The sequence below is a fragment of the Squalius cephalus genome (genome assembly GCF_949319135.1).
Source record: "Squalius cephalus genome assembly, chromosome: 3".
NCBI lineage: Eukaryota > Metazoa > Chordata > Actinopteri > Cypriniformes > Leuciscidae > Squalius > Squalius cephalus.
The window spans coordinates 16,163,969-16,186,292 of record NC_137124.1 but is presented as its reverse complement, the minus strand read 5'-3'; the positions used below and the strand labels follow the sequence as shown (position 1 = coordinate 16,186,292).

General features: G+C 39.5%; 1 protein-coding gene across 1 annotated transcript; it reads left to right on the top strand.

Moving 5' to 3' along the window:
• Positions 1–1,062: 1,062 nt before the first annotated feature.
• On the top strand, positions 1,063–21,815 carry tnfsf10l (TNF superfamily member 10, like). The gene is made up of 5 exons (XM_079867284.1): positions 1,063–1,444; positions 8,044–8,193; positions 15,000–15,036; positions 15,242–15,343; positions 18,930–21,815. The coding sequence occupies exons 1-5, from the start codon at positions 1,247–1,249 to the stop codon at positions 19,382–19,384; spliced, it is 942 nt and encodes a 313-aa protein (XP_079723410.1). The 5' UTR covers positions 1,063–1,246; the 3' UTR covers positions 19,385–21,815.
• The last annotated feature ends 509 nt before the right edge of the window (positions 21,816–22,324 follow it).

Sequence of the window (22,324 nt, the reverse complement as noted above, 5' to 3'; positions counted from 1 at the left end):
CTCAGTCACACAAATAGCTGCCCAAAAACCCTCCAGCAATTCAATTTGTAGTGTTTTCGTTATATATTATCCAGTAACCAACATGGCTGTATGTTTTAAGCGAGTCTTTGCAAGAACAATCATACAACACCAAAGATCTTAAGAAAATAAATATGTTTTTAAGAAAATATCTAAAAACTTCTTAAGAATTTTCAAAGAATTGCACTTAGTCAAGTCTAAGACTTAAGTAAGTAACATTCTTACAAATTCATAAGAAATTTCGTAACATTAAACCAGCAGTTCTTAACCAGGGGCCCGGGGTCCACTAGGGGGCCCCAGCAAACTTCCAAAGGGGCCAAAGATTATTTACAATTATTTAAAGACAAAACAAGCATAAAATATCCTAAAACAACTATAAAACAAGATATTTCTATTATTCACTCCCTCAGCAACTGTTTTATTTTTTCTTTGAAGGACCTGGATTCCCATGGTCTTGAACTTGGCCACATTTGGTGTGATTTATAGTCCAGGAAATGTCATGTAAATACACTCTTATAACTCCATGGGCATTTTTATAACGAATATGCATTTCATTATGCAACACTCTTAAATATTTTTTCGGGATAAAAACATTTATTTATTTATTTTATTGGTTTTAAAAAAGTCTATTTTTTAATCCTTATCCAGTAAATCATAAACAACTGGAAAAGTCACGAAGGCTTCAAATATCTACTGGATAGGCTAATATGGAGCCTTATTTGGAGTCAAAAAGACTCCAACCACCGGTTAAAATGGGATTTAACCCTTGCTGGTTCTCCAGCATGAAAGGGACCATCCTGGGCTTTTCTGTAATATCAAAAGTTGGGAGAGTGAGACCAATGTAATTTATGATGTCACAATAACAATTTGAAGTAATATACAAAATAAAATATTTATTTATTAACGATATTTTGCGAATATGTATTTATTCATATAGTAGGATACCTTGTATGAGGAAAAGGGTTAAGGAAATCATGAGGAGTTGCGGTAATGTAGCCTACCTCGAGAAACTCTTGAGGCTCAACCCCTCAGCGTCTCTCTCTCACACACACACAAGCACTAGTCCTGCAACATTAGTAAGTGACTGACTTCATGCGAGTGTGTGGGACAGACTCTATACCCTCCCACGGCCACTCTGCGCCAACAAGAAGGAGTTTATTCAACGTCCCGCTGCTGATTTCAATTTGTTTGTCACTAACTTCGTATCTACTCACGTCTTAGGAATGCCATGGCTACTCAGAATAACCAGGATTACTTCAGGTCGGTCAGCAGCGAGTCCACTACATACATGATGGTTCCGGCGAACAGCCGTGGTCGAGACTCGCCGTCAAAGTTATGGATCGCAATGGTCGTGATCGTGGTGGTCGTGCTGCAAATAGCCTCGACCACCGGACTCTTTGTCTACTTAAACATGTCTTTATCGCAGGTAAGCGGTTTTTTAAGTGGCACTGATTATTTTCTTGTCGATATCAGACGAGCAGGCCGTGTCTTAAAACTTTGTGAGGTTTTTTGGGCATCAAAGGCGCGTTAGGGGCGAAACATAGTGCACTGACTAGACAGCATGTTTACTCGTGTTACTGTGCCCATGACTCCCCAAAATGCTGTCAAGGTAGGCAGTTCACTAAGTTTTGAGACCCGGTCAGACCAAATCTGCAACAGAGGAGAACTTTTACTAAGTTGCAGACCAGTGATGTATCAGTTTATATTCCAAGATACAAAGAGCATGCTACTATGATAAAAGGCATTAACATAGTCAAAGAAGCAAAGCACTGAATTGTGATGGGAAAATGGTTAATTTCTTGTAATTTAATTTAATAATTTTTTTGGTTTTGTGAGGACGTTAAAGGCTTTGAATTCACAACTAATCAACACAATGATTCAGATCAAACTGATTTCAGACGAATCAAATCACGTTTAATGTGTGCTCTTGGGTAATCTAAAAAAAAACATACAAATAAAAACAATTATTATTAAGCATTGTCATCATAAAAAATACAAATATCTTAAAAAAAATCTCAAATAAAAATGACATGAATAGTATGACATGTCAGATTATTAATGGTGTTAAAAATGCAATACCGCACATGAACAACAAAAAACATGATTACCTAATCAAAATACTGAGACAAGGAAGTTGTGTAGCCTACTTGTTTTGCAACATTGTATTGTGTTGGAAACACTTCAAAAGTTGCATGCTTTACTGCATAGATGTCAGCATAATAAATAGGCATATTGTTAATAAAATACACACAACAGCATAGAATACAACTTAAACATTCTATGGGTTGCACTTTATTTTACCATCCTGCTTCTTATGTACATACTGTGTACTTATTGAACTGACACTAACTGGGTAATAACTAGGTACTAACCCTGAACCTTAATTTTAACCCATGTTGTCACCTTACATTACCCAGTATTTTCGTGGGTAAGTACACTGTAAATACACTGAAAGTGCACGTACTGTAAAATAAAGTCCAACCATTCTATGAATCAGAATCACATTGTTGAGATTATTGGATAAGTGTCATTTTGACAAGTTTAGTCATACTCTGACCCAAAAAATTCTGTAAGCCCTGTAGAATATTAATAAACTCTGAACCCATATAGGGTTATTTCAAAGTCAAATATGACAAAAAATGTCTTAAGTTACCTAGGCTGTAATACTCTCAATATAAAACTGCACTTCGATCAGCAAAACCGGTAAAACGATAGCGCTCGGTGAGATAAGACTGATTGTTTCAAATAAACGCTCTACCTCTGCGGGGAAAAAGAAAGTGAGGTTAATTCACGGTCACACTGCGAGACGGTAAACACAACAGAGAGGATAGAGGCAGAAGCTCCCACGCAAGTCATCATCACCATTGAAATTACACAGAGTTCCGGGTGACCTATTTATAAGTAACCACGATTGACAAAATCAGCTTAGATTAGGTGTGGGACTGAGCCGGAAGGTAGTGCCGTGGCATGGTACTGTCTGGTGCCTGCAGTTCATACCAGCCTCAATCTCCTTCTCCCTCAACCGACACGATACATGTAGTTCTAGACTGGCCCCTCAGCAACATTAACAGAAATTCATTGTAAAGCAATACCCTGCAAGCAAATGTTTGTCTCCTCTCAGGCTCCCCATGGTAAATCTCCTGTGACATTTTCCATTGCCAAGATCCACAACGTTTCACTCTCTCACCCTCTTGTTTTCCCCTCTCCTTCACATTTAGTCTTTATTCTGATTCAATTTTCCTCTGTCTTTCCCTCTCATTCTCACTGTAATATCATGCTTTTTATGTAGAACATATAATTACATCTAATTGTGGCTGCTTTTCTCTGATAATTCTTTGTGGATTCAAGTTACGTTATGTTTGCCAGGCCCAAAGAAGGCATGGATAGTTTCCAGCGTTACACACTCTAGTTCAGCCTTAAATACAATACTGACACAAGGAAAAAGCTCTGTATAAATTTTACCGATATAAAGCAACTTTGAGCTATAAATTTGATAAATGTATAAATTTCGTCCTGCATCTAAATCCATTAGGTAGCACAGAATAGCTTTTTATTTTTCATCGTTGCTAAGTAAATTAAACTAGGCCAAGTAATTATTCACTTCTCGGTATAAATCTTGCATAACGCACAAGTCGCGGGCTTTTCTAATAAATCTGAGAAGGGTTTGAAATATCTCCCGGTCTATTTCAAGGGCCCCGAGTTATGATGAAGTTTCAGTCGTACATGAACAAAAAGCCTTAGGAAAATATTTTCAAGGATTAAACATCAACGTGGTGTTAGTGAAGGATTAAAGATTTTTTTCCCCCCAGATTGACGGTCATCAATTCAACACAATGACAAGCTGAAAAGGAAAGAAAAAAGAATTGAGCTATTGAGTGAGAATGTGCTGAAAATAAAGACACAAATGCACTCGCTTTCTCTCTCTCTGTCACACACACACACACACACACACACACACAGCTGTTGCCTAATGAACATTCTTTAGCACTAACATAAATATCCTGTGCTCATCTTGGTGCACTGGCCAGATGGGATGCTCACAGTGTTGTCCTAAAAGACGAGTAAACACCCCCACTTTACCCCATTATCAGAGCCTGCAAGGACAAACAAAGCCCCGGTTTACACCAACAGGACGGCTAATAAACAATGCTACTCCCTCATTTAGCACCATTAGCACAGTAATGAAAACTTTGCGGACTGAATGTTTCAAAGACATTTAGGGGGATTTTATCTGTCTTTTTTTGACAATAATCAAATTTAACAGTCTTTTCTGGTGTGATTAGCCCCAAAAGGAAGCTAAAATGTATTCAGTCAAGTAACTTGAGTTAAGCTAAGTTCATAATTACTCCAATCTGTTCCTGTCATGTTTAATTTCTGTATTAATTATATGCAGAGAAAAAACAAACAAATCCTGCTTCCCAGAAGTGCTTAGATATTCTAGCAGGACTAAACGACTGCTAGGGCCCCATTTGGTTCGGGAAAAGAAACCGGGGTCCACTCTGACAGGCACATAGTTAGTATTCTAGAAGTGTAACATTCAGTCAGACAGAGCAGAACGGGACGGCGATGGCCCGAGATTTCATAGAACACCCAGAGGGCTTTAAAAACGCATCACAATGGACTCTTAATAAGGCCTGTCTTCATTGGCCATTTGCCAAAGATTTATGAGCCAATGAGAGGAGCCAAGACAAAGGTGATTATGAGAAAAAAGGATAGTTGCCCTTGGCAACTGGGGCTTTTGCCACACACAATGGCACGGGTCATTGTAAAGTCGAATGTTTGTATGTACAGGTGTGTACTAAAGGGCCAATGGCATGCTGAGAACGCCCTCTATCACTAACTTTAACTCGTTGTTTGTGTCACATGCTAATTTTAGAGAAACTCGTCATTGAGTGGAAAGCACCTACTGAACTTGTTTGCATACTTTTCATTGTTTAAGTCTAAATAAAACTCAAACTTTGCTCAAAATGGGGGTTCCCTTCTTACCGTGACATGATTTGTTACTTTTAGAGACTAGTCGACCCAAGGCCACAGCATTGCTTTCTATTGCCTAGACAGGTTTTGACTTCTGTGTGGTCTTCTAGAGAAAGAGAACAATCTCCTCGGGAGTTCGTTTTTTGCCAAATGCACAAATTGAATATTTGGCTGAGGTTTCCTTTGAAGACCTGCTTAGACAAACCTGTTGTCCTCTGGGAATTCATCCAAAGTTGCAGAACTTCAGCCCTCGCAGATCATTTAGATCACTACCAACTTTCTGGCTGCTTTCCTTTCTTTGAGACCGCAGGGGGGAACTAGAAAAAACATACACATGGATCAGGGATAGACGAAAAAGAGAGAAGCGAGAGGAAGGGTTAGACGTTATAGTGAGATGCAGAGACAGAGAGCCCCTGGCATGGATTTAAGTTACACGCCTGGTTTCTTTATTTAATCCTTTCCCAAAAAAGCAATGGATGTGGAGTGAAGCAGAAAGTTCAGTGGTGGCTTCTTTTCCCCAGCTACAGAAACCAGGGCTAACACTGAAGCATTGTTCCCCACTTCCTGCTGCCCTCACTGGGATCAGAAACCCTCCTGAGCGCCACTAGTCTCACTACCAATGACTCAATACCAACTTCTAGGTTGATTTTACCGCGTATTGAGCTACATGGTTTTTGTGAGTCGGCCCATATGTGAACGATTACGTATAGCAATACTGTTGGAGTTTACATGTATCAGGGTGTAGCAGCATTGACCCAGAGTTGTTTAATCTATTTGGTGTAACTCACAATGACAAATGATCAATTGGCTGGCTCACACTTATTCACACCCTGGACAGTAATTCAGATTCCAGGTCATGTGTGACTGACCCATTTCTTTGAGAGAAATAGCAGGAAGAATGCACTTACAAGACAAGAAGTTGTTTACAGTTATGAAGGTTTTGAACATGTACACGCAAGCACATGTTATGACACATCAGATAAACTGGGTTTCGTGATAAAACCGTGAGCTGTTAGAGGTGTTTCTGTTTTCCAGGTATCAGATGGCAACAGCTCAAGTGGTAAATATAGCTTATTGGATTAAAAAGCAACCCCTTATTAGAACACTTTTACAGTAAGGCTCAATATTTGTTAATGTACTGAGTATCATGAACTACAGTTGAACAGTACTTTTACAGTATTTATACATTTTAACATATATTCAGGGCTCACTAATTAGATTTTTTTACCACAAACGAATGATATACTTGTTTGAACTACCATTCAAAAGTTTGAGGTTAGAGAGATGTTTAAAAAAGAAAGAAAGAAAGAAAGAAAAGAAATGAATGATTTTATTTAGCAAGACTGAAATATTAAATAGATTTTCTTTTTTTAATTAACAGTAAAGAGTTTTTAGAATGTTTTAAAAAAAAATCTATTTCAAATAAATGCTGTTCTTTTGGACTTTCTATTCATCAAAGGATCCTAAAAAAAATGAGGGGGATGGGTTCTAGCAGACCAATCACAGTGCTTGCGGTCCGTGTAGAATTTCTGCGTTGTTACATTTTTGGAGAGGTGCACGTCAGGGTACGCCTAGACGCGTGAGTTCGACACAGAAATATATTTTGGGCTTAAGCATCAAAGCCTGAGCATCAAATCAGCAAATGATTTCTGAAGGATCATGAAGACTGGAGTAATAGCTGCTGAAAAGGAGTAAATAACATTTTAAAGTATTAAAATATTAATACATTTTTGATTGAATAAATGCTGCCTTGGTAAGACTTCTTTCAGTTAAGTGGTTTAGTAACATTTGGCTCACTAAACATTTTTTTTTCTGTACAAAAATAGAACATGAATCCAACACAATGCAAAACAATACTGATTATTTTGTAGTTTTTAACTCATTCTGATTCTTTCAAAACTACTCGACAAAACCTCATCTACTGTATGTAAGCCAGATCAAATTATCTTGGTCACAAATCAGAAGAATTATTGAAAGCCATGCTGAATACATAACAGAAAACCAAATGTTTAAGTTCGCAAAAACAGATGCACAAAATAAACAAAAGTAAAACTCAGTTGCACCGCAGCACTGGCCCAAATCTATTCCCCTTTCATCTTTATGATTGACCCCTGATATATAGTCAGTAATGTTTACAAATTGAACCGTATAGTAAAGTGCAAGTGCAACCAAACTAGACTTTTTTCTTAATGTACTTTTACTTTTCTGCTTACGCTGAAGTCATTTTAATGTGCTGATCCAGGACCAGCCCAAGCTTACCCATGAGACAAAACCGCAAACGGTTTGTCGATCAACACATATGTACAAGTCTGGCCTCAGTCCTTAAGTGCTTCCAGGACTAGCCTCGTTTGTGCAGTTACACAAGAAATAGCAAAACTGATCTCAGATCAGTCTTGAGCTCTTCCTGTGAGCACAGCCCTGCTCAACATGGGGGACCATCATTACCTGCTTGACTCCCTTTGAAAACCGTAAAGCGGCGAGAGTTAACGAAACACACCTTCTGCTGCCACGCTCCGCCGGCGACTGGAGAGTCATTAGGAGCTTTGGCGGACCGTGACTCAAGGCTTCGAAATTGCACACAGAGATCCTTAACTGGCAACATATATTTCTTGGAGTGGCTCCGAGTTTCTGAACAGGGACAGAAAGAGAGAGAAAGAGACTGAAAATAAGAGCAAGGGTTTCAGTGCAAGGTCATTTGAAGTACCTCATTATGTAGGACATACCTCTCCAGCTGGCTCAAGGTCTTTAAGCTGAACTTGTTGCCCATTGGCTTTCCATAGCAAGCCCCGTTGCAGATGTCCTCATCTACTTTCCAGGAAAGGGTCAAGAGGGATACTTGCCCTTGTTTTGATCTTCAGCCTACGCTTCGGCCTTGAGCAGATTGTTTCCTCATTGAGCATGCCTTCAGCCCCCTGTTTCCCAATTTGCTTCCTAAACCAAAATGCTGTTCTCATCATTTCTTGGGATGACGTGGCATTCAAACCACATTTTATTTTACAGATTAAGGGGTTGCGATTTCAACTTGTGTTCTAATTTTCATCTTTTTGGCAGGTTAAGAGTCAGGGGGTTACAGAAGAGCTGCGGTGCCTTGGCTTGCTTAACGCCCTGGATAAAGACCGGGACATTCCCGAAGACCTGGCCCAACTGTTTGGAGAGCCTTGCATCAAATTAGCTGAGGGTATCAAGGCCTATATTTCCAAGGTGAGTTCAAGTCTCTTGTTTGATTTTACTTGTTGCACAACATTCTGCATTCATTTGTCAGGATATCTGTCAAGGCAAGTCATGTCTTAATAACAGCTATTAAAAACATCATCTGCCTTTTTAATGCATGGGCACAATTGTAGACAGCAGTTGCAAGTGAAGTTCCTCACAGCGTGAAGCAACTTGCCATTACCATAAATGTGTCCTGGCAAGTGATTACAATCTCCTAAGGGAAGAAAAGTGGATGGTTGAGTCATGGGAGAGTTTTTCAGGCATTTATGCTTGTATATGCAGCATTGTAGAGGGTGACTCACCCCCTTGTCCTGATCATGAACCAGTCTAGCAGTCAGAGCTGAGATTTGTAGGAAATGTCTTGGTTTTCCCCTGGCGTGGCTGGTTATCCCTTCAGCATCCAGCTTTTTCCCCTCACAGCCTTCCAGTGGTTTTTACATTAATAAAACTGACATGTTTGATAGCCTAGGGCTCGCTCTAAAGGTGTGATTGAAATTGCAAAGCATCAAGTAAAGTAAAACACTTATTTACATTAAACACACTACCATTCAAAAGTTTGAGGTCTGTAAGATTTTTTTTATGTTTTTGAAAAAAGTATTTATACTCACCAAGGCTGCATTTATTTGATCAGAAATACAGTAAAAAGTATGACAATTTAAAATAACTCTTTAAAATAATAAAATAATTCATTTGAAATAATGTAATTTATTCCTGTGATGGTAAAGCTGAATTTTTTAGCATCATTACTCCAGTCTTCAGTGTCACGTGACCCTTCAGAAATTTTTCTAATATGCTGATTTCTTATTATGATCAATGTTGAAAACAGTTGTGCTGCTTAATATTTTTGTGGAAACCATGTTACATTTTTTTGTGTTCTTTTAAAAAAGAAATATTTGTATAAATGTAAAATTCTTTACTGTCACTTTTGATAAATGTATTAATTTAAATGATCAAATATTAATTTCTTTAATTAAAAAATCTTACTGACCCTAAACCTTTGAACGCTAGTATTATATGTTAAGGTAACAATATTAAAATGTCATACTATTTTGTCAAAATAAATTAAAATTTAAACATGCACAATTATATATTCATTATCCACCATTTAAAACTTTTATTTTAAATAAATTGTGCATCCCTACTTGATTTTATCCATCAGAGACTATTTGGTTATTTGGCTATTGGTGAACATTATTTAATAGCCCAGATAGAATAAGTGAGATCAGCAGAAAAGTAAAAGTTGTTGCAGAAGAGAAAGAAATTCTTTCTTTGGAACAACCCACACCAATGAGTCATTAACAATAAAACCAGGAAATGTTTGTTTAGAAAGAAAATAGGGTTCATTTTCACTTCACTTTAGGCATTTGCATTATGGTGTCGGAACTTCTAAATGCCACTTTTTTTTATATATTAATTTTCCTCGCCACCCATTTGTTTACCCAAGTCTCTCAGCTCCGGGAATATGTTATCAGATTTTATGGTGCATGTCTACCCTGTCCTACCCCTGCCGCTATGCGCAACAGCCCGTGCATACCGTCAAATCTTTCACTACTAATTGAGTGAGGCTGCAAACAATTTATTGGCACTCAGAGACAGAGGCATTTGCCTCTTAATTAAAAACACATGCGCCACTTCTGAGAGACGCAATTATGGTGCGCTAAAGAATTCCCTGATCATGCTAAGGGATCGGTCAGTGGAAAAAGTAAACAAATAATGTAGTGTTTTGCCAGAGCATATGGGGTAGATTGTATGCGAGTCCAACAATACATAAAGAGAGAAAAAATAAAGTCTATGTGCATGTGTCTGCATGCGTGTTCACGCGTCAATATGAATAAGAGAGTGAGATTCAGATTTAGATGAAGAAAGAAGAAATTTACACAAAGACAAAGAAACAGGCCGAACAAGCACACTCTGAGGCTTCGGGCTCTTTTCCAGCTTCATGTCAGCACAGAGGTAAAGCACACAGAAAAAGAATGAGAGGATAAGGAGGATCGAGAGAGTGTTCGCAGCGAAGGCAGGGAATGAGTGAGCGAGGAGAGATGAAGGAAATGCATGTTTCTGAAGCGAAGACCTTCAGAATCCAGAGAATGCCAGAACACCTGGTAGTTATTATGGAGGACTCAAAAAAAAAAGCAAATAGAAAAGTCGTACATCCTCCAGATTCTCGACTTTAGCCGGGCTCAGCACACAAGCGGCGTACAGACGTGAAGGATGTGCAAACCACTGACCATTGTTGCTCCTTGACTTTCCATGGCCCTTATTGGGCTTTGATGTTACCAATAATACAGAAAAACGGCACGGCTAACAAGAGCGGGACCCTGCAAGAGTTCGGTTCATTCACTAAACAGATGGCTGCGTCCGCAGAGAATCACGCAGGCTCACATGCAGAAAGCCTAATGTGAGTCAACAAATCAAAAGACACTACAACATCTCGGCCAGAATGGATACGATCCAGCCCAGAAATGATATCAGCATTCCAAGGAATATTATATCCTCAAACTACACCTGAACAGGAACCCGGCAGCAGCCACTTGAGTCCTCTCAATATCCCTAAATCCCTCCTCAGTTTCCCGCAAAGCTAAATGGGACGTTTTGTCCCCGTTCCCCGCTTGTCTCAGATTCTCCTAATGACTCATTAGATGAGGAAGCATCTCGTCTTCGGGGCTGAGGCAGCGCTGCATCACCACCGGCGTCTCAAACAGATTTACGATGAAAGCAGTGATCATACCCGGGGCATTCCGCCAGCCGCAAAGTTTTCCGCCAGCCTCAGAACAAACACAAAGGCCATCTCTGTCTGCCCTCTAACTTTTATCTTCGGCATGATCATAGCTCAAGGACTGTTTTCGATGATGTGGTCGGTTTTACTACATGCGTTTTCTCTGGAAGAATGTATTGTTTGTTTCGTAAAACTACGGGAAACTACTAGCTTGTGGACACGGAGTGGGTTTGGTAACAAGTGAACACGAGATTTGCTAGGGTGGAAAGAAAGGAAAAGAGAAAGAAGTTAATAAAGTAATAAAGGCCGGTCCAGTTGGTGTTCTCATGTTGCTCTGCATGGAGTGCACGATGACTCGCCTCCTGCCAAATATGTGCTGAGCTCTCAAAGCTGGTATTACTTAGAGTCGAATTTCAACGAGTGCTGCACAGCGACCTTCCATCTAAAAGAGAGAGAGAGAGAAAAAGAAAGCGAGATTAAGTTGGGTTTAAAGCCTCGGAAGTCTTCAAGCCCATTCTCCACACCAAAAGAGAGACTGAAGACAGCCTGTCACATCTTTAACACCTCATTAAGTGTCACTGTGGCAGAGATCCCTGACGAGAGAGAGAGAGCGAGAGAGAGAGAGAGCCAGGCAGACGCAGGCACAAACAGGACTAACCCCGACTTATAAAGTTTTTAAAGCGCAGGGTAGGGTTGCACCAGCTATTTGTAAGACTTAAGACCTAAATGCAGACATAAAGTTCACACAAATCAAGCTCTCACTGATGTAATCCAGTCTGTCATATTGCTGGCAGACCAATTGCATTACATACTCCCGGTCGGAAGATTTCATAAATATTTAGTTTAAACAAAGGGTTGCATTTGATTAAAGTGCAATAGTCCAATGATCACATTTTGAGTGGTTGTAACATAGTTCTCATTTATGCTAAGCTGTACCTTACGCACAGCTGGAGCAAACCGGCCCCAGGTGAATAGGTACAGACTTCTACAGAGGGGGAGGGAAAAAGAAAAAGAGAGAGATTAATTCTCACAGGGCTTAAGGTCAGATCCAGGAGACTGTTGTGCTCTAGTGGAACGGTAGGTCTCTGGTGAAGGGGGCCGGGGGACAGAGGAATGGGGCCGACCTCAGACGGCAGCCAAGAATGGCAGGAAACAACTTGTAAGCATATACACACACCCCATTCATTCAAAGGCCCATAACAGGCGTGCACTGATTTTATCCAGCAGAGAGTGTGTGTACAGTATGTGTTTGTGTCTCAGTACTGTCGGTTATTAGCCTTTTACCTGAGTCATGCTCTGGGATTTATTGTTTGCCATGCTCTACGCCTCAAGGAAAGCAACAGTTATTTATTAATAATCCTCCTGGAGGAAGGGAATGCGCTGTGCTTCAGTATCTCAACGGCAGAGCAATCTCTGGCACTGGCGGCCACATAAAAGTATTGGATTGCCATCTCCACTAAACTCAGCTGGAGAGAACGCTAATGGCTTTCTTCGCATGCTGTGTGCATGCACTCGCTTCCTGCTCTATGAATGGAGGAAAAATCTTCCTCGGCTGCACGCCTTTTCTGGCACACGGGTTTAGGGGCCAAAGGTCTAATGCTGGGTGTGTTTATTGTTATTGTTGAGGGCTTTGTATGGGTCTCCACCTTCTGAACTCTGTTGTGTTTTCCAGAAAACAGATTGTGCGCACACTTTAACTAGGCCTCACTGATAAATGCTTGTGTGAAGGATTCTTACTGGAATATCTGTCATAAATGAGAACCATTCCAAAAGGAACAAAATGGGATCAACTAACAATTCCATAAGATCTTCCTGGATAAACCAGGAGTTTTCAATTCTTAATTGATTCTTACAGTCTTATATTATATTGTGTAGAACCTGACTTGACAGCTAAAGGAAATTACGCTTGGAGGAAAAGGAGTTTTAAAATCCTGAAAGATTTAGAAAATATATATTTTTGGTGTCACATGTTTGTTTTGTGTTTCCTATATTTTCTGTAGGATCTTTTTATGCCTAGTATCCACCCAGAACAACCTAGCAACTGCATCGCAACACCTTAGCAACCACCCAGAATACCCTAGTAACCATCTATCTATCTAATATTTATTATCTATCCATCTATATATCCTTCCATCCATCTATATCCATCTATCCATCCATCCATCTAGCTATCATGTCCTAGCAACCACCCAGAACACCCTAGCAAATGCATAGCAACCACCCAGATCACTCTAGCAACTGCATCGCAACACCTTAGCAACCACCCAGAATACCCTAGTAACCATCTTGCAGCATCCTATCTATCTATCTATCTATCTATCTATCTATCTATCTATCTATCTATCTATCTATCCATCCATCCATCTAGCTATCATGTCCTAGCAACCACCCAGAACACCCTAGCAAATGCATAGCAACCACCCAGATCACCCTAGCAACTGCATAGCAACACCTAGTAACCACCCAGAAATTTCTAGCATCCATCTTTCTTCAATATCCCTGCATCCACCCCAAATACCATAGTAACTATCTTGCAGTATCTTAGCAACAGTCCAGAACAACATCATAGCAACCCTCTAGCAACCACCTTATTAATTGCATAGCCTATCCATTTATCTATCCATCTATCTATCTAAAAATAAATTTAAATAAAAGCAGGAAAGAGGATAATAATTATAAAGACAACTGGAATGATTTCTATGAATCCATCTTGTTCTCTTTTTCCTTCTCTCTTTCTCTTATATGCAGCATGTACACAAACATGCTAAAACAGCCTTTATTTGCTGTGAGACGTGGAATTGATTTCAGGACCATTTACTGCACCAGAAATTAAAGTGAAAAAGGGAAAGCTTTGGTCAGAAATCCATCTCTGCTGTGGTCTGGGTGAGATTATGTCACGTTATAAAGCCTGCAGGCGCTCGGCTGTCTGATGAATGGAGAGGAGAAAAGAGAGAGAGAGAGAGTGCGCCAAGAACAACAGAGACTCCATCACACACTCACGCTTGAGTTGATGATGCCAGACAGAGAGGGACTGGGGAGGAGAGAGAGAAAGAGAAGGGAGGAGAGGGAATAAATTATTATTCCTTAAGAAAAAAAAACATCTTGTTTTATCAAACACAGTCATGTCAAAAAGCTTAAATTAAAGTGTTTGTTTAAAGAGCCATTCATATTTTAGCATAGACAGTAATACACAACAGCCGAACACAACACAACGTACTGCGAAACATGGAAAGGCAAAACACTATAAATTTTATAGACTAAAATAGATTGTAAAACTTACATGCCAAACTTTATATTTATCTTAACTCTGGCATTTAACCTTTATCCAAGAAGGATTCAAGAAAGTGGAAAGAAAATGTTGAGTTGGGTTAAAGTTTTGCTTGTTACTTAGTAACTTCTGAGCAGCTTTATGGATAATATGGAATTGAATTTTTTTTTCACTACTTCCTTGATGACATTTTCTGTTTGTTTTAGTTTTGTTTTGTTTTTTCTTTGCGGAATGGTATTAATACAGTGATTCAAACACTGACTACATTTTTAACAAATCATCAAGAGTTTTCAATTTGTTTAATTTAGTTCAGTTAGATGATGTTTGGAACATGTTACCCCTGAGCTGAGGCTGGCCCGAGGCAGTGGAAATGAGCCAGTAATCAGAGTGTTTTCAGTTCAAGACCTAGTCGGTGGAACTAATGATCTGGATACTGGGGTTTGACTGGTTGAAATATGGCCGTCACAGACTACTGAAAAACTGCCCTTTAAAACGGTGACCTTAAAAACTATTCTTAGTCGTCTCATACACCGACTGACTCTCCAGCTCAACACAAAGTGAACATTTCTGTCCTTGGAAACTGCCGCCTTCAAAGGCTGAAAGATAAATAGGAAATTTTACAGCAGAACTGTTCCTGTTTTGTAACTTGAGGTAAACTTTATCCGCCTGTGAGACAAAAAACAAAAAGGAGGAAAGACACGATTATAAAACTGAATCATCCAGTTTCACATTCCTGTTGGCTATCTAAAATTTGAGAAGTCATCATATGTCGCCTGTACTAATGGAATTTTTTGTTTGTTTCTGTCACAGGTTACAGACAGTATAATCTCCAAACAGGCTTTACATGGTGAGTATATGATCAGTCATCATTTCTTAAAAATTGCCATTAATCACATTGACAATGCAATGCACCAGGAATAATGACACAAAAATAGACAATAACAAAACGCAATGCAGTTCAAAGAACAAGTTAAAGTCTCTTGCACAACACCAATTCAGATTTTATGATGTATTTCAATGTGCCGACTGTCTACTGTCTGTCTCTTTCTCAGAAGCAAGAGCCATGCCCCATTCATATAATACATCGGGGTCAAAGTTCATGACCACAGTGACACAGAGACCATCAGCCCACCTGACCCTTAGCAGCCTACCAGGTGAGTTTATATATAAACTAAATAATACATTTAAATATAACATTTAGTCTATAAAACTAATTTAACTTAAGCATTTAACCATAAAGCTTTAGGTCAAAAAGTCTATAAGCTCATGGTATCACATTTTATGTTTGTTGTGTTCAGAACAGCTTGAAAGTCTGTTAGTGTGTGTGTGATCCTCAGTCGTTTAGTGCATGATTTGCAAAGTTGAAAATGTATTTAAAAAAAGATCTGTTCAGATGTTAAAAGTCATGTAGTATATTCCAGTCAGTTCTATACATGCTTTAAATGTGCCCTTCATGTACATGACCCATCCATCCGTCCTGCTAGGCGGTGACAGAGCGTCCCTATGTCATATAAAAGCCTGGCAAACAGCTGCAAAGAAGAAACTGATTACAAAACAGCCTGAAATTGTTTAGTTATTTATAATAATATCACTAAATATCCTGTCTGTTACTTTGCAGTTTTGCTACTCGGATCAAAGTCCTATTTACTGCATGCATGCCAGGAAAAAAAAAGAGATTTACTCAGTCACGCATCTCAGAAGGAAATGAAACCGAGTCAAACCAGCTTTGTTTTTGGAGCACGAGTCATGAGTCGGATCATTATTTTTTACACGTGCAGGCATTATTCAAAAACCTGTCTGCAAAGTGCTTGATGATGGATCACGTACACGCACTACGAAAATTGCACATGCTGTTATCTTCAAAAAGCCGAAATTGTTAAATCCTTGAGAACATCTGTATTAACCGCCGTAGTGGGCTTTCCTACACATCTGTACTTCCTATGTGTTTTTCTTTATCACTTTTGTCAGAAGAACGGCCCTTTAAAAACGTTCCGAAACAGTAAATCAAAGAGCAGGTCTAGCGCGTTATTGATCTTCTTTGAGGAATGTGGCTCATTGTGTTTGAGGAACACGCCGCCTGCTCCTCCATGTCCTCTACACCTCCCTTCCTCCCCAGCCTCTTTCTCTCCGTCCTTCGATTTTTCACTCTGTCCGTGACTTCCTCTCCTGTGCAGCCATACCTTCCTGTTCTGATCTCTCCTGTACTCTTAAGACAATCCACCAATCTTTCATTCCTCCCTTTTACCTTCTGAATTATGTGCCTTGCCTTAATCAGCACCTGCTCCTTGTTTTGGAACATTTATTCGTATTTTTACTACTGAATTTTTGGGGTGTGTGGTTTTTTTAATTATTTGCTTTTCCACATGATTTATAGTATATTTAATTGTGCATGCTTATTTCCCCTATTTTAACATTGAGATTAACTTTATGTGAGTTTTAAAGGGATAGTTCACTTTGAAATTAAATTTGGGTATGTTTTAGCTTACCTCAAGGGCATCCAAGATGTAGGTGTCTTTTTTTCCGCAGTAGTTTCAATTTTGATATTTTTAGGTCAAACCGTTCTTGTCTGTCAGTCATTTCATGCAGGTCTATGGTCACGGTCTCAAAGAGCATGCACAGAGTCCAAATTAAAACAATTCCCCATCGTCCAAATTAAACAATTCCCCATCGTAAGTACACATTGATGGCCTAAGACACGAAACGAGCGGTTTGTGTGAGAAAACGAACAGTATTTATATCGTTTTTACCTCTTGTAACACAGCCACGTCCAAGTGATCTGATGGCGCGCGCGCATCCTGGTGTGTGACGTGTGCGCAGACTGGAGCATAGATATATATACACTAGATGTCGCATTGGCTACGGCATTCGTTAAGAACTGCCGTAGCCAAGGCGACATCTAGTGTATATATCTATGCACCAGTCTGCATACAGATCACTTGGACGTGGCTGTGTTACAAGAGGTAAAAACGATATAAATACTGTTCGTTTTCTCACACAAACCGCTCGTTTCGTGCCTTAGGCCATCAATGTGTACTTACGATGGGGAATTGTTTAATTTGGACGATGGGGAATTGTTTTAATTTCGACTCTGTGCATGCTCTTTGAGACAGTGTCCATAGACCTGCATCAAATGACTGACAGACAAGAACGGTTTGACCTAAAAATATAAAAATTGAAACTACTGTGGAAAAAAAGACACCTACATCTTGGATGCCCTTGAGGTAAGCTAAAACATACCAAAATTTAATTTCAAAGTGAACTATCCCTTTAAGTGACGCCAAACGTAATCTTTATAACAAATAATATTTCCTCGCCATTGACCAAATTTTCTGTAATTTATGAGACAATGCTTCCTCGCAAATTGACAGAATTTGCCGTAGTTTGTAAGAAAAGCGATAAAAGCATTGCTTTTGCACATTGCAGTCTTTGTCAAAAACATGATTTTCTTAGCTTTTTATTCAAAATGTTGCTTTTTTATTAAACTTCCTTAAAAAAGAAAGCATAAAGCTAGAATAAAAATGTTTTCGTTTTGTTTTTTTTAAAGCAGAGGCTCTGTTCTTTTTTATATATTGCATGTTCAGATATTCATTCAACAAAATATTCTGGGGGCCATGAAAATTGTTGTGAAAATGATCAAAAATCCTTTCTTTTTTTTAAAGGAATGAGTTAAATGTAATCTTTAGTGAATCTCATGGCGAACATTCAATTTTCATACTGTACATTTATAATGTAATGCCGGAAACAATTGATTTTAGTTTTTTTGGTGATTTATTTTTAATTTATTTAACCAAAACTAAATTAATTAAGTCAACTAAACAATTTTAATATCAAGAATTTATCAGTTATCAGCCATAACAAGAAAATAATTACCAGCTTTGTTTAATATCCATGCTTCCCCACATAACACACATTCATGGTTTTTAATTTCATTTATTTGTATAGCTCTTTTCACAATACATATAATTTCAAAGCAGCTTTACAGAAAATGCATGTGTCTACATTACAATTTTGAGTGATCTGCTATCAGAGGAGACTGTGTCCAAGTTATGGATTTCAGAAATGCACATATACAAATCACACAGTTAGCTAACAATGTATTAATTAAAACAATGTATTAATTAAAACAATGTATAAATTTAAGGAGCAGAAGCAATGAGCTCATTGAAGTAATGAATACATTTTCATTTCAATAGATTTCATTTTGCACGATTTATCAGTACATGTTATTCCAGAATGAAAAGGTTGGCCTTTAAAGTTGGCTAACTATTAATGTAATAAAGGTTATGTCAATAGTAGCAAGTAATTTCATTTTAGTTTGTAATGCTCACTTTTCACAATCCAGTCACTTCCCGACAGATGAAAGATCTGCCAAGCATTTTTGTTTCGTTCAGTGTTATTTTAGTATTATCTCTATACTATTATAGTATTTAAATTTTTGTTCAAGTTTTAGTAATTGTGTTATGTGCCCTGTATGTGCTTGTTATGTACTGAACATCAAAAAGTTTCACACAAAAATACATCACTTATAGAAATAAAACAGTTTGCGAATGCCGTTTCATGAAGTTACATGAGTCAAACTCCTGCCGAGTGTAGCTCCAACCAGCTCCAAAAGTTGGTTTCTAGTGATCCTGAAGACCTTGATTTGCTAGTTCTTGCATTTTTTATTATGGCTGGAGCTAAAGTTCGACAGTTTGACTCCCCTGTGCTAACCGAAAGTCCGTCTCCTGCCTTTTCCTTCAGGTGGCGCTCAGTACTCCACCCCTCAAGCAGACCTGCACCAGTCCTGCCGCCATCCTGTACGTTCCTGGGCCAACCAGAGCTTCGGCGCTCATCTACACAACATGTCACTGGCCAACGGGCGCCTTCGCGTACCCCAGGACGGCCGCTACTACCTGTACTCCCAGGTGTACTTCCGCTACCCCTCTCCCAGCGAGGGGGATCAAAACAGCGTGAGCCACCAGCTGGTCCAGTGCATCTATAAGAAAACCTCCTACCTGAGGCCGATTCAGCTTCTGAAGGGGGTGGGGACCAAATGTTGGGCTCCAGACGCCGAATACGCCCTTCACTCAGTGTACCAGGGCGGCCTGTTTGAGCTGCGAGCGGGCGACGAGGTCTTCGTGTCCGTCTCGTCTCCTACGATGGTGTACGGCGAGGACTCTTCTAGCTATTTCGGAGCTTTCCGTCTGGATCTGTAAGAGCACGTCGGAGGAACTGGATCGGGACTACATTACCCACTGGGTGGAGCGTTTTGGAGCTGCGACCCAAAGAGAAAAGACTCATTTTAATCGTTCAAATTTCCTTTCTTTAAGACTTTGAATATGTGAAGGATGCATGAATGAGAGACATTTCGGACAAGGTTATTTCTTTTATAGACAGAGGAATGTATGGATATTTCTACAAATCACATCAAAGATGTGAGTCTTTGAAACGGTAGCAAAACAATGAACAGGAGAGACAAAAGCTCACACAAAGTGAATCTGTGCCAATGGTGTGTATAGGGTTTGACGTGTGAACTCCACTCGCTCTCTTCCGCTGGAGGGGAATATTTTTGTGTACAGCGGATCTAAAACATTTTTAAAAACAGAGATATGAGAAGAGAATGATGACAGCGGGAATGTGGAGGAAAGAAAGATGAGAAGGGGAAGTATGTAGCTCTACCAGCCTCAAAGGAGCATCCTGGCAGGTTGCAGTAGTTCGGAATTCTCCCCGTCCTGTCGGACCAGCGGAGCAGCATGCCCGGACAAGAAAAGGACCTAAAAAAGTTCACACGCACACATAAACACAGAGGAATTCAGCTTGTTGTAAAGACTGCATTTGAAAACACTCATACTCCTCTGAGTATTTATGGCTTCCAAACATGCAAAACACAGCGATAAGACGAAAACACATTCGTTCGGTCTCAGACACAAATCACTTTTGCAGGTCTCCCTCTGCTGTCTGGTCCGGGGTGCAGGAGGAAGTACTGTCAGGGAGAGACACGTGCTCCCCAGCTCACGTGGTCCCGGCCACACGAAAGGTTAAATAAACACTACGATACACGGTTTGTTGAAATGTCGCTCCCATATAATGTTTTGTTTTTTTCTAGTGCTGCACACACATAAAAAACACTTTTCTGATAAGTGGCGCTTCATACTTGTACATCCATCTCTTTCTTTATGTGGTTGGTTGGTTCAACCTGTGTATATAATGTATTTAATTCAGAATCATGAGGTTTGGAATTGAATGTATGAGCGCTGTGATGTCGCATGAAAATCCCACAAAACGAGCCTCCCGCGGAAAACGGAAAAGCCGCGGCGCTCTCAAAATGAAACGGCGCTGTGAATCTTGATACGAGCCTGTTTTTTCGAAGGAGGAGTGGGTGGGGGTAATTACTTTCCACTGTAAATGATCAAGTGCTGTCACAATGGTGTTTCTGAGAGCAAGCACAAACACTCGCTTGGGTTTCACTGTAAACCACAAATGTGTTTTCTTCTCTCTGGACTCTGCCCCAGTTTTTACTGATAAAGTGAGTGAGGAAAAGGGCCCCTGCCAAGACAGTGCCTTAAATCACATTATACAGCGAGAGCGATCGAGGCAAGACTCTCTGTGGCATTTAGCCACGGACATAATACTAGTTATACTACACATTACAAAACTTTACTGACCCTTATCAGCAATTTGTCTGGATTCAGAAACTCGGACGTTGATTTAATCCAGAGGTGGAGTATTCTTCGGCAGGTTAATGCTTTTGGCGCAAGTGCATTTCTATTGACTGGTATAATGTGCCGCAATGCCAAAATGTCCCCATACAGGGTGCCTTTTTAGGTCTAGCGAATGTGACGTCAGATACCACTAGGTTTTGTATGTGTAAAAGTGCCTTTAGGTTGTCGTTATGCACTGATCTGAGAACACTTTCAATTTAAACACTAACTTCTATCATGTGAAGGGAGGTTCAAAGCGTTTTAGATCAGTGTTGAAGTCATATATGACCTCATCAATGCTTAGAACCCATCATTAACCACATCATTTCGCAGCACAGTGAGACCTAATGAAAAACTGTCATCATTTACTCTCATGTCCTTCCAAACCAGTATGACAAAGATGATCTGGGGTTTTTTGTATGTTTGTTTGTTTTTTGTACAATGAAAGTTAGTAGGATAATGAACAACATCCGACTGCCTTGACTTTCATTGTTTAGAAAAAAACTTTTGTGTTCTGCAGAAGAAAGAAAGTCATACAGGTTTGGAACAAATTGAAGGGAGAGTAAATTAAATCATTTTCCCCAGTGGAGTCTGGATAATCCCACTGATTCGCACTAACTGAGCTTATTATCCCAGTCAATCTGCTCCGGCCCGTCCAGGGTCTTGTGTGAGTGTGCACATGTGTAAACAAGTTGAAATATGTACCTATCTGTACAACATGGAGGTCGTAGTGGGGTGAGGGGCGGCCAGGAAAAAGAAATATGGCTGAATTCCATCGGATCTAGACGGATTACTGCAGGACTTGCCCTCTGAACCACGAAGAACCACAATGTGAACACAGAAGACAAATATATGTTAGGTGCGTATATACGTGAGTGTGTTTTTTAATGAATTGCTTGACTGGTCTCTAAAACAGTGGATATGATGGTTTGCATACTATAAATCTCACGGAGTTCTGCGGAGACTTTATGGGACTGCTGTGAAAAACTTAAGCGGGGCAGAACACCGTGAAATCCAGTGAGCAACATGAACTGTCAATTAAAAACAAAAAGACTATTGTGTTTCCTTTTCCAGCGAGAGTTGTTTTTTTTCTTTTCTTTTTTTTTTCTTGGGATTGTTAAATTCTCTGATCACCGATCTGTGGGACTGTTTTCCATTTAAAGAAAGACGTTATGCACTGTTTACCAATGTTGCGTCTCCATCTTGGTAAGAATGTACTGATATCTCTCACGCTCTCCATCTTTATTGTATAATTTTACAATGTCTGATCTGTGTCGTAAAAAAAGAAGTTCAAGGTGTCATTTTCAACAATTAAAGTGCCTTTTTGAATCATGAGTCACCGTTTGATAATCTCTTTAGTTTGTGCATTTTTGCCTATGCTGATGACTTCCAGCAGGAATTCTACACCATTTGTTTTCTTTTTCTTTTGCCAAACTTGCATACAATACCACAACC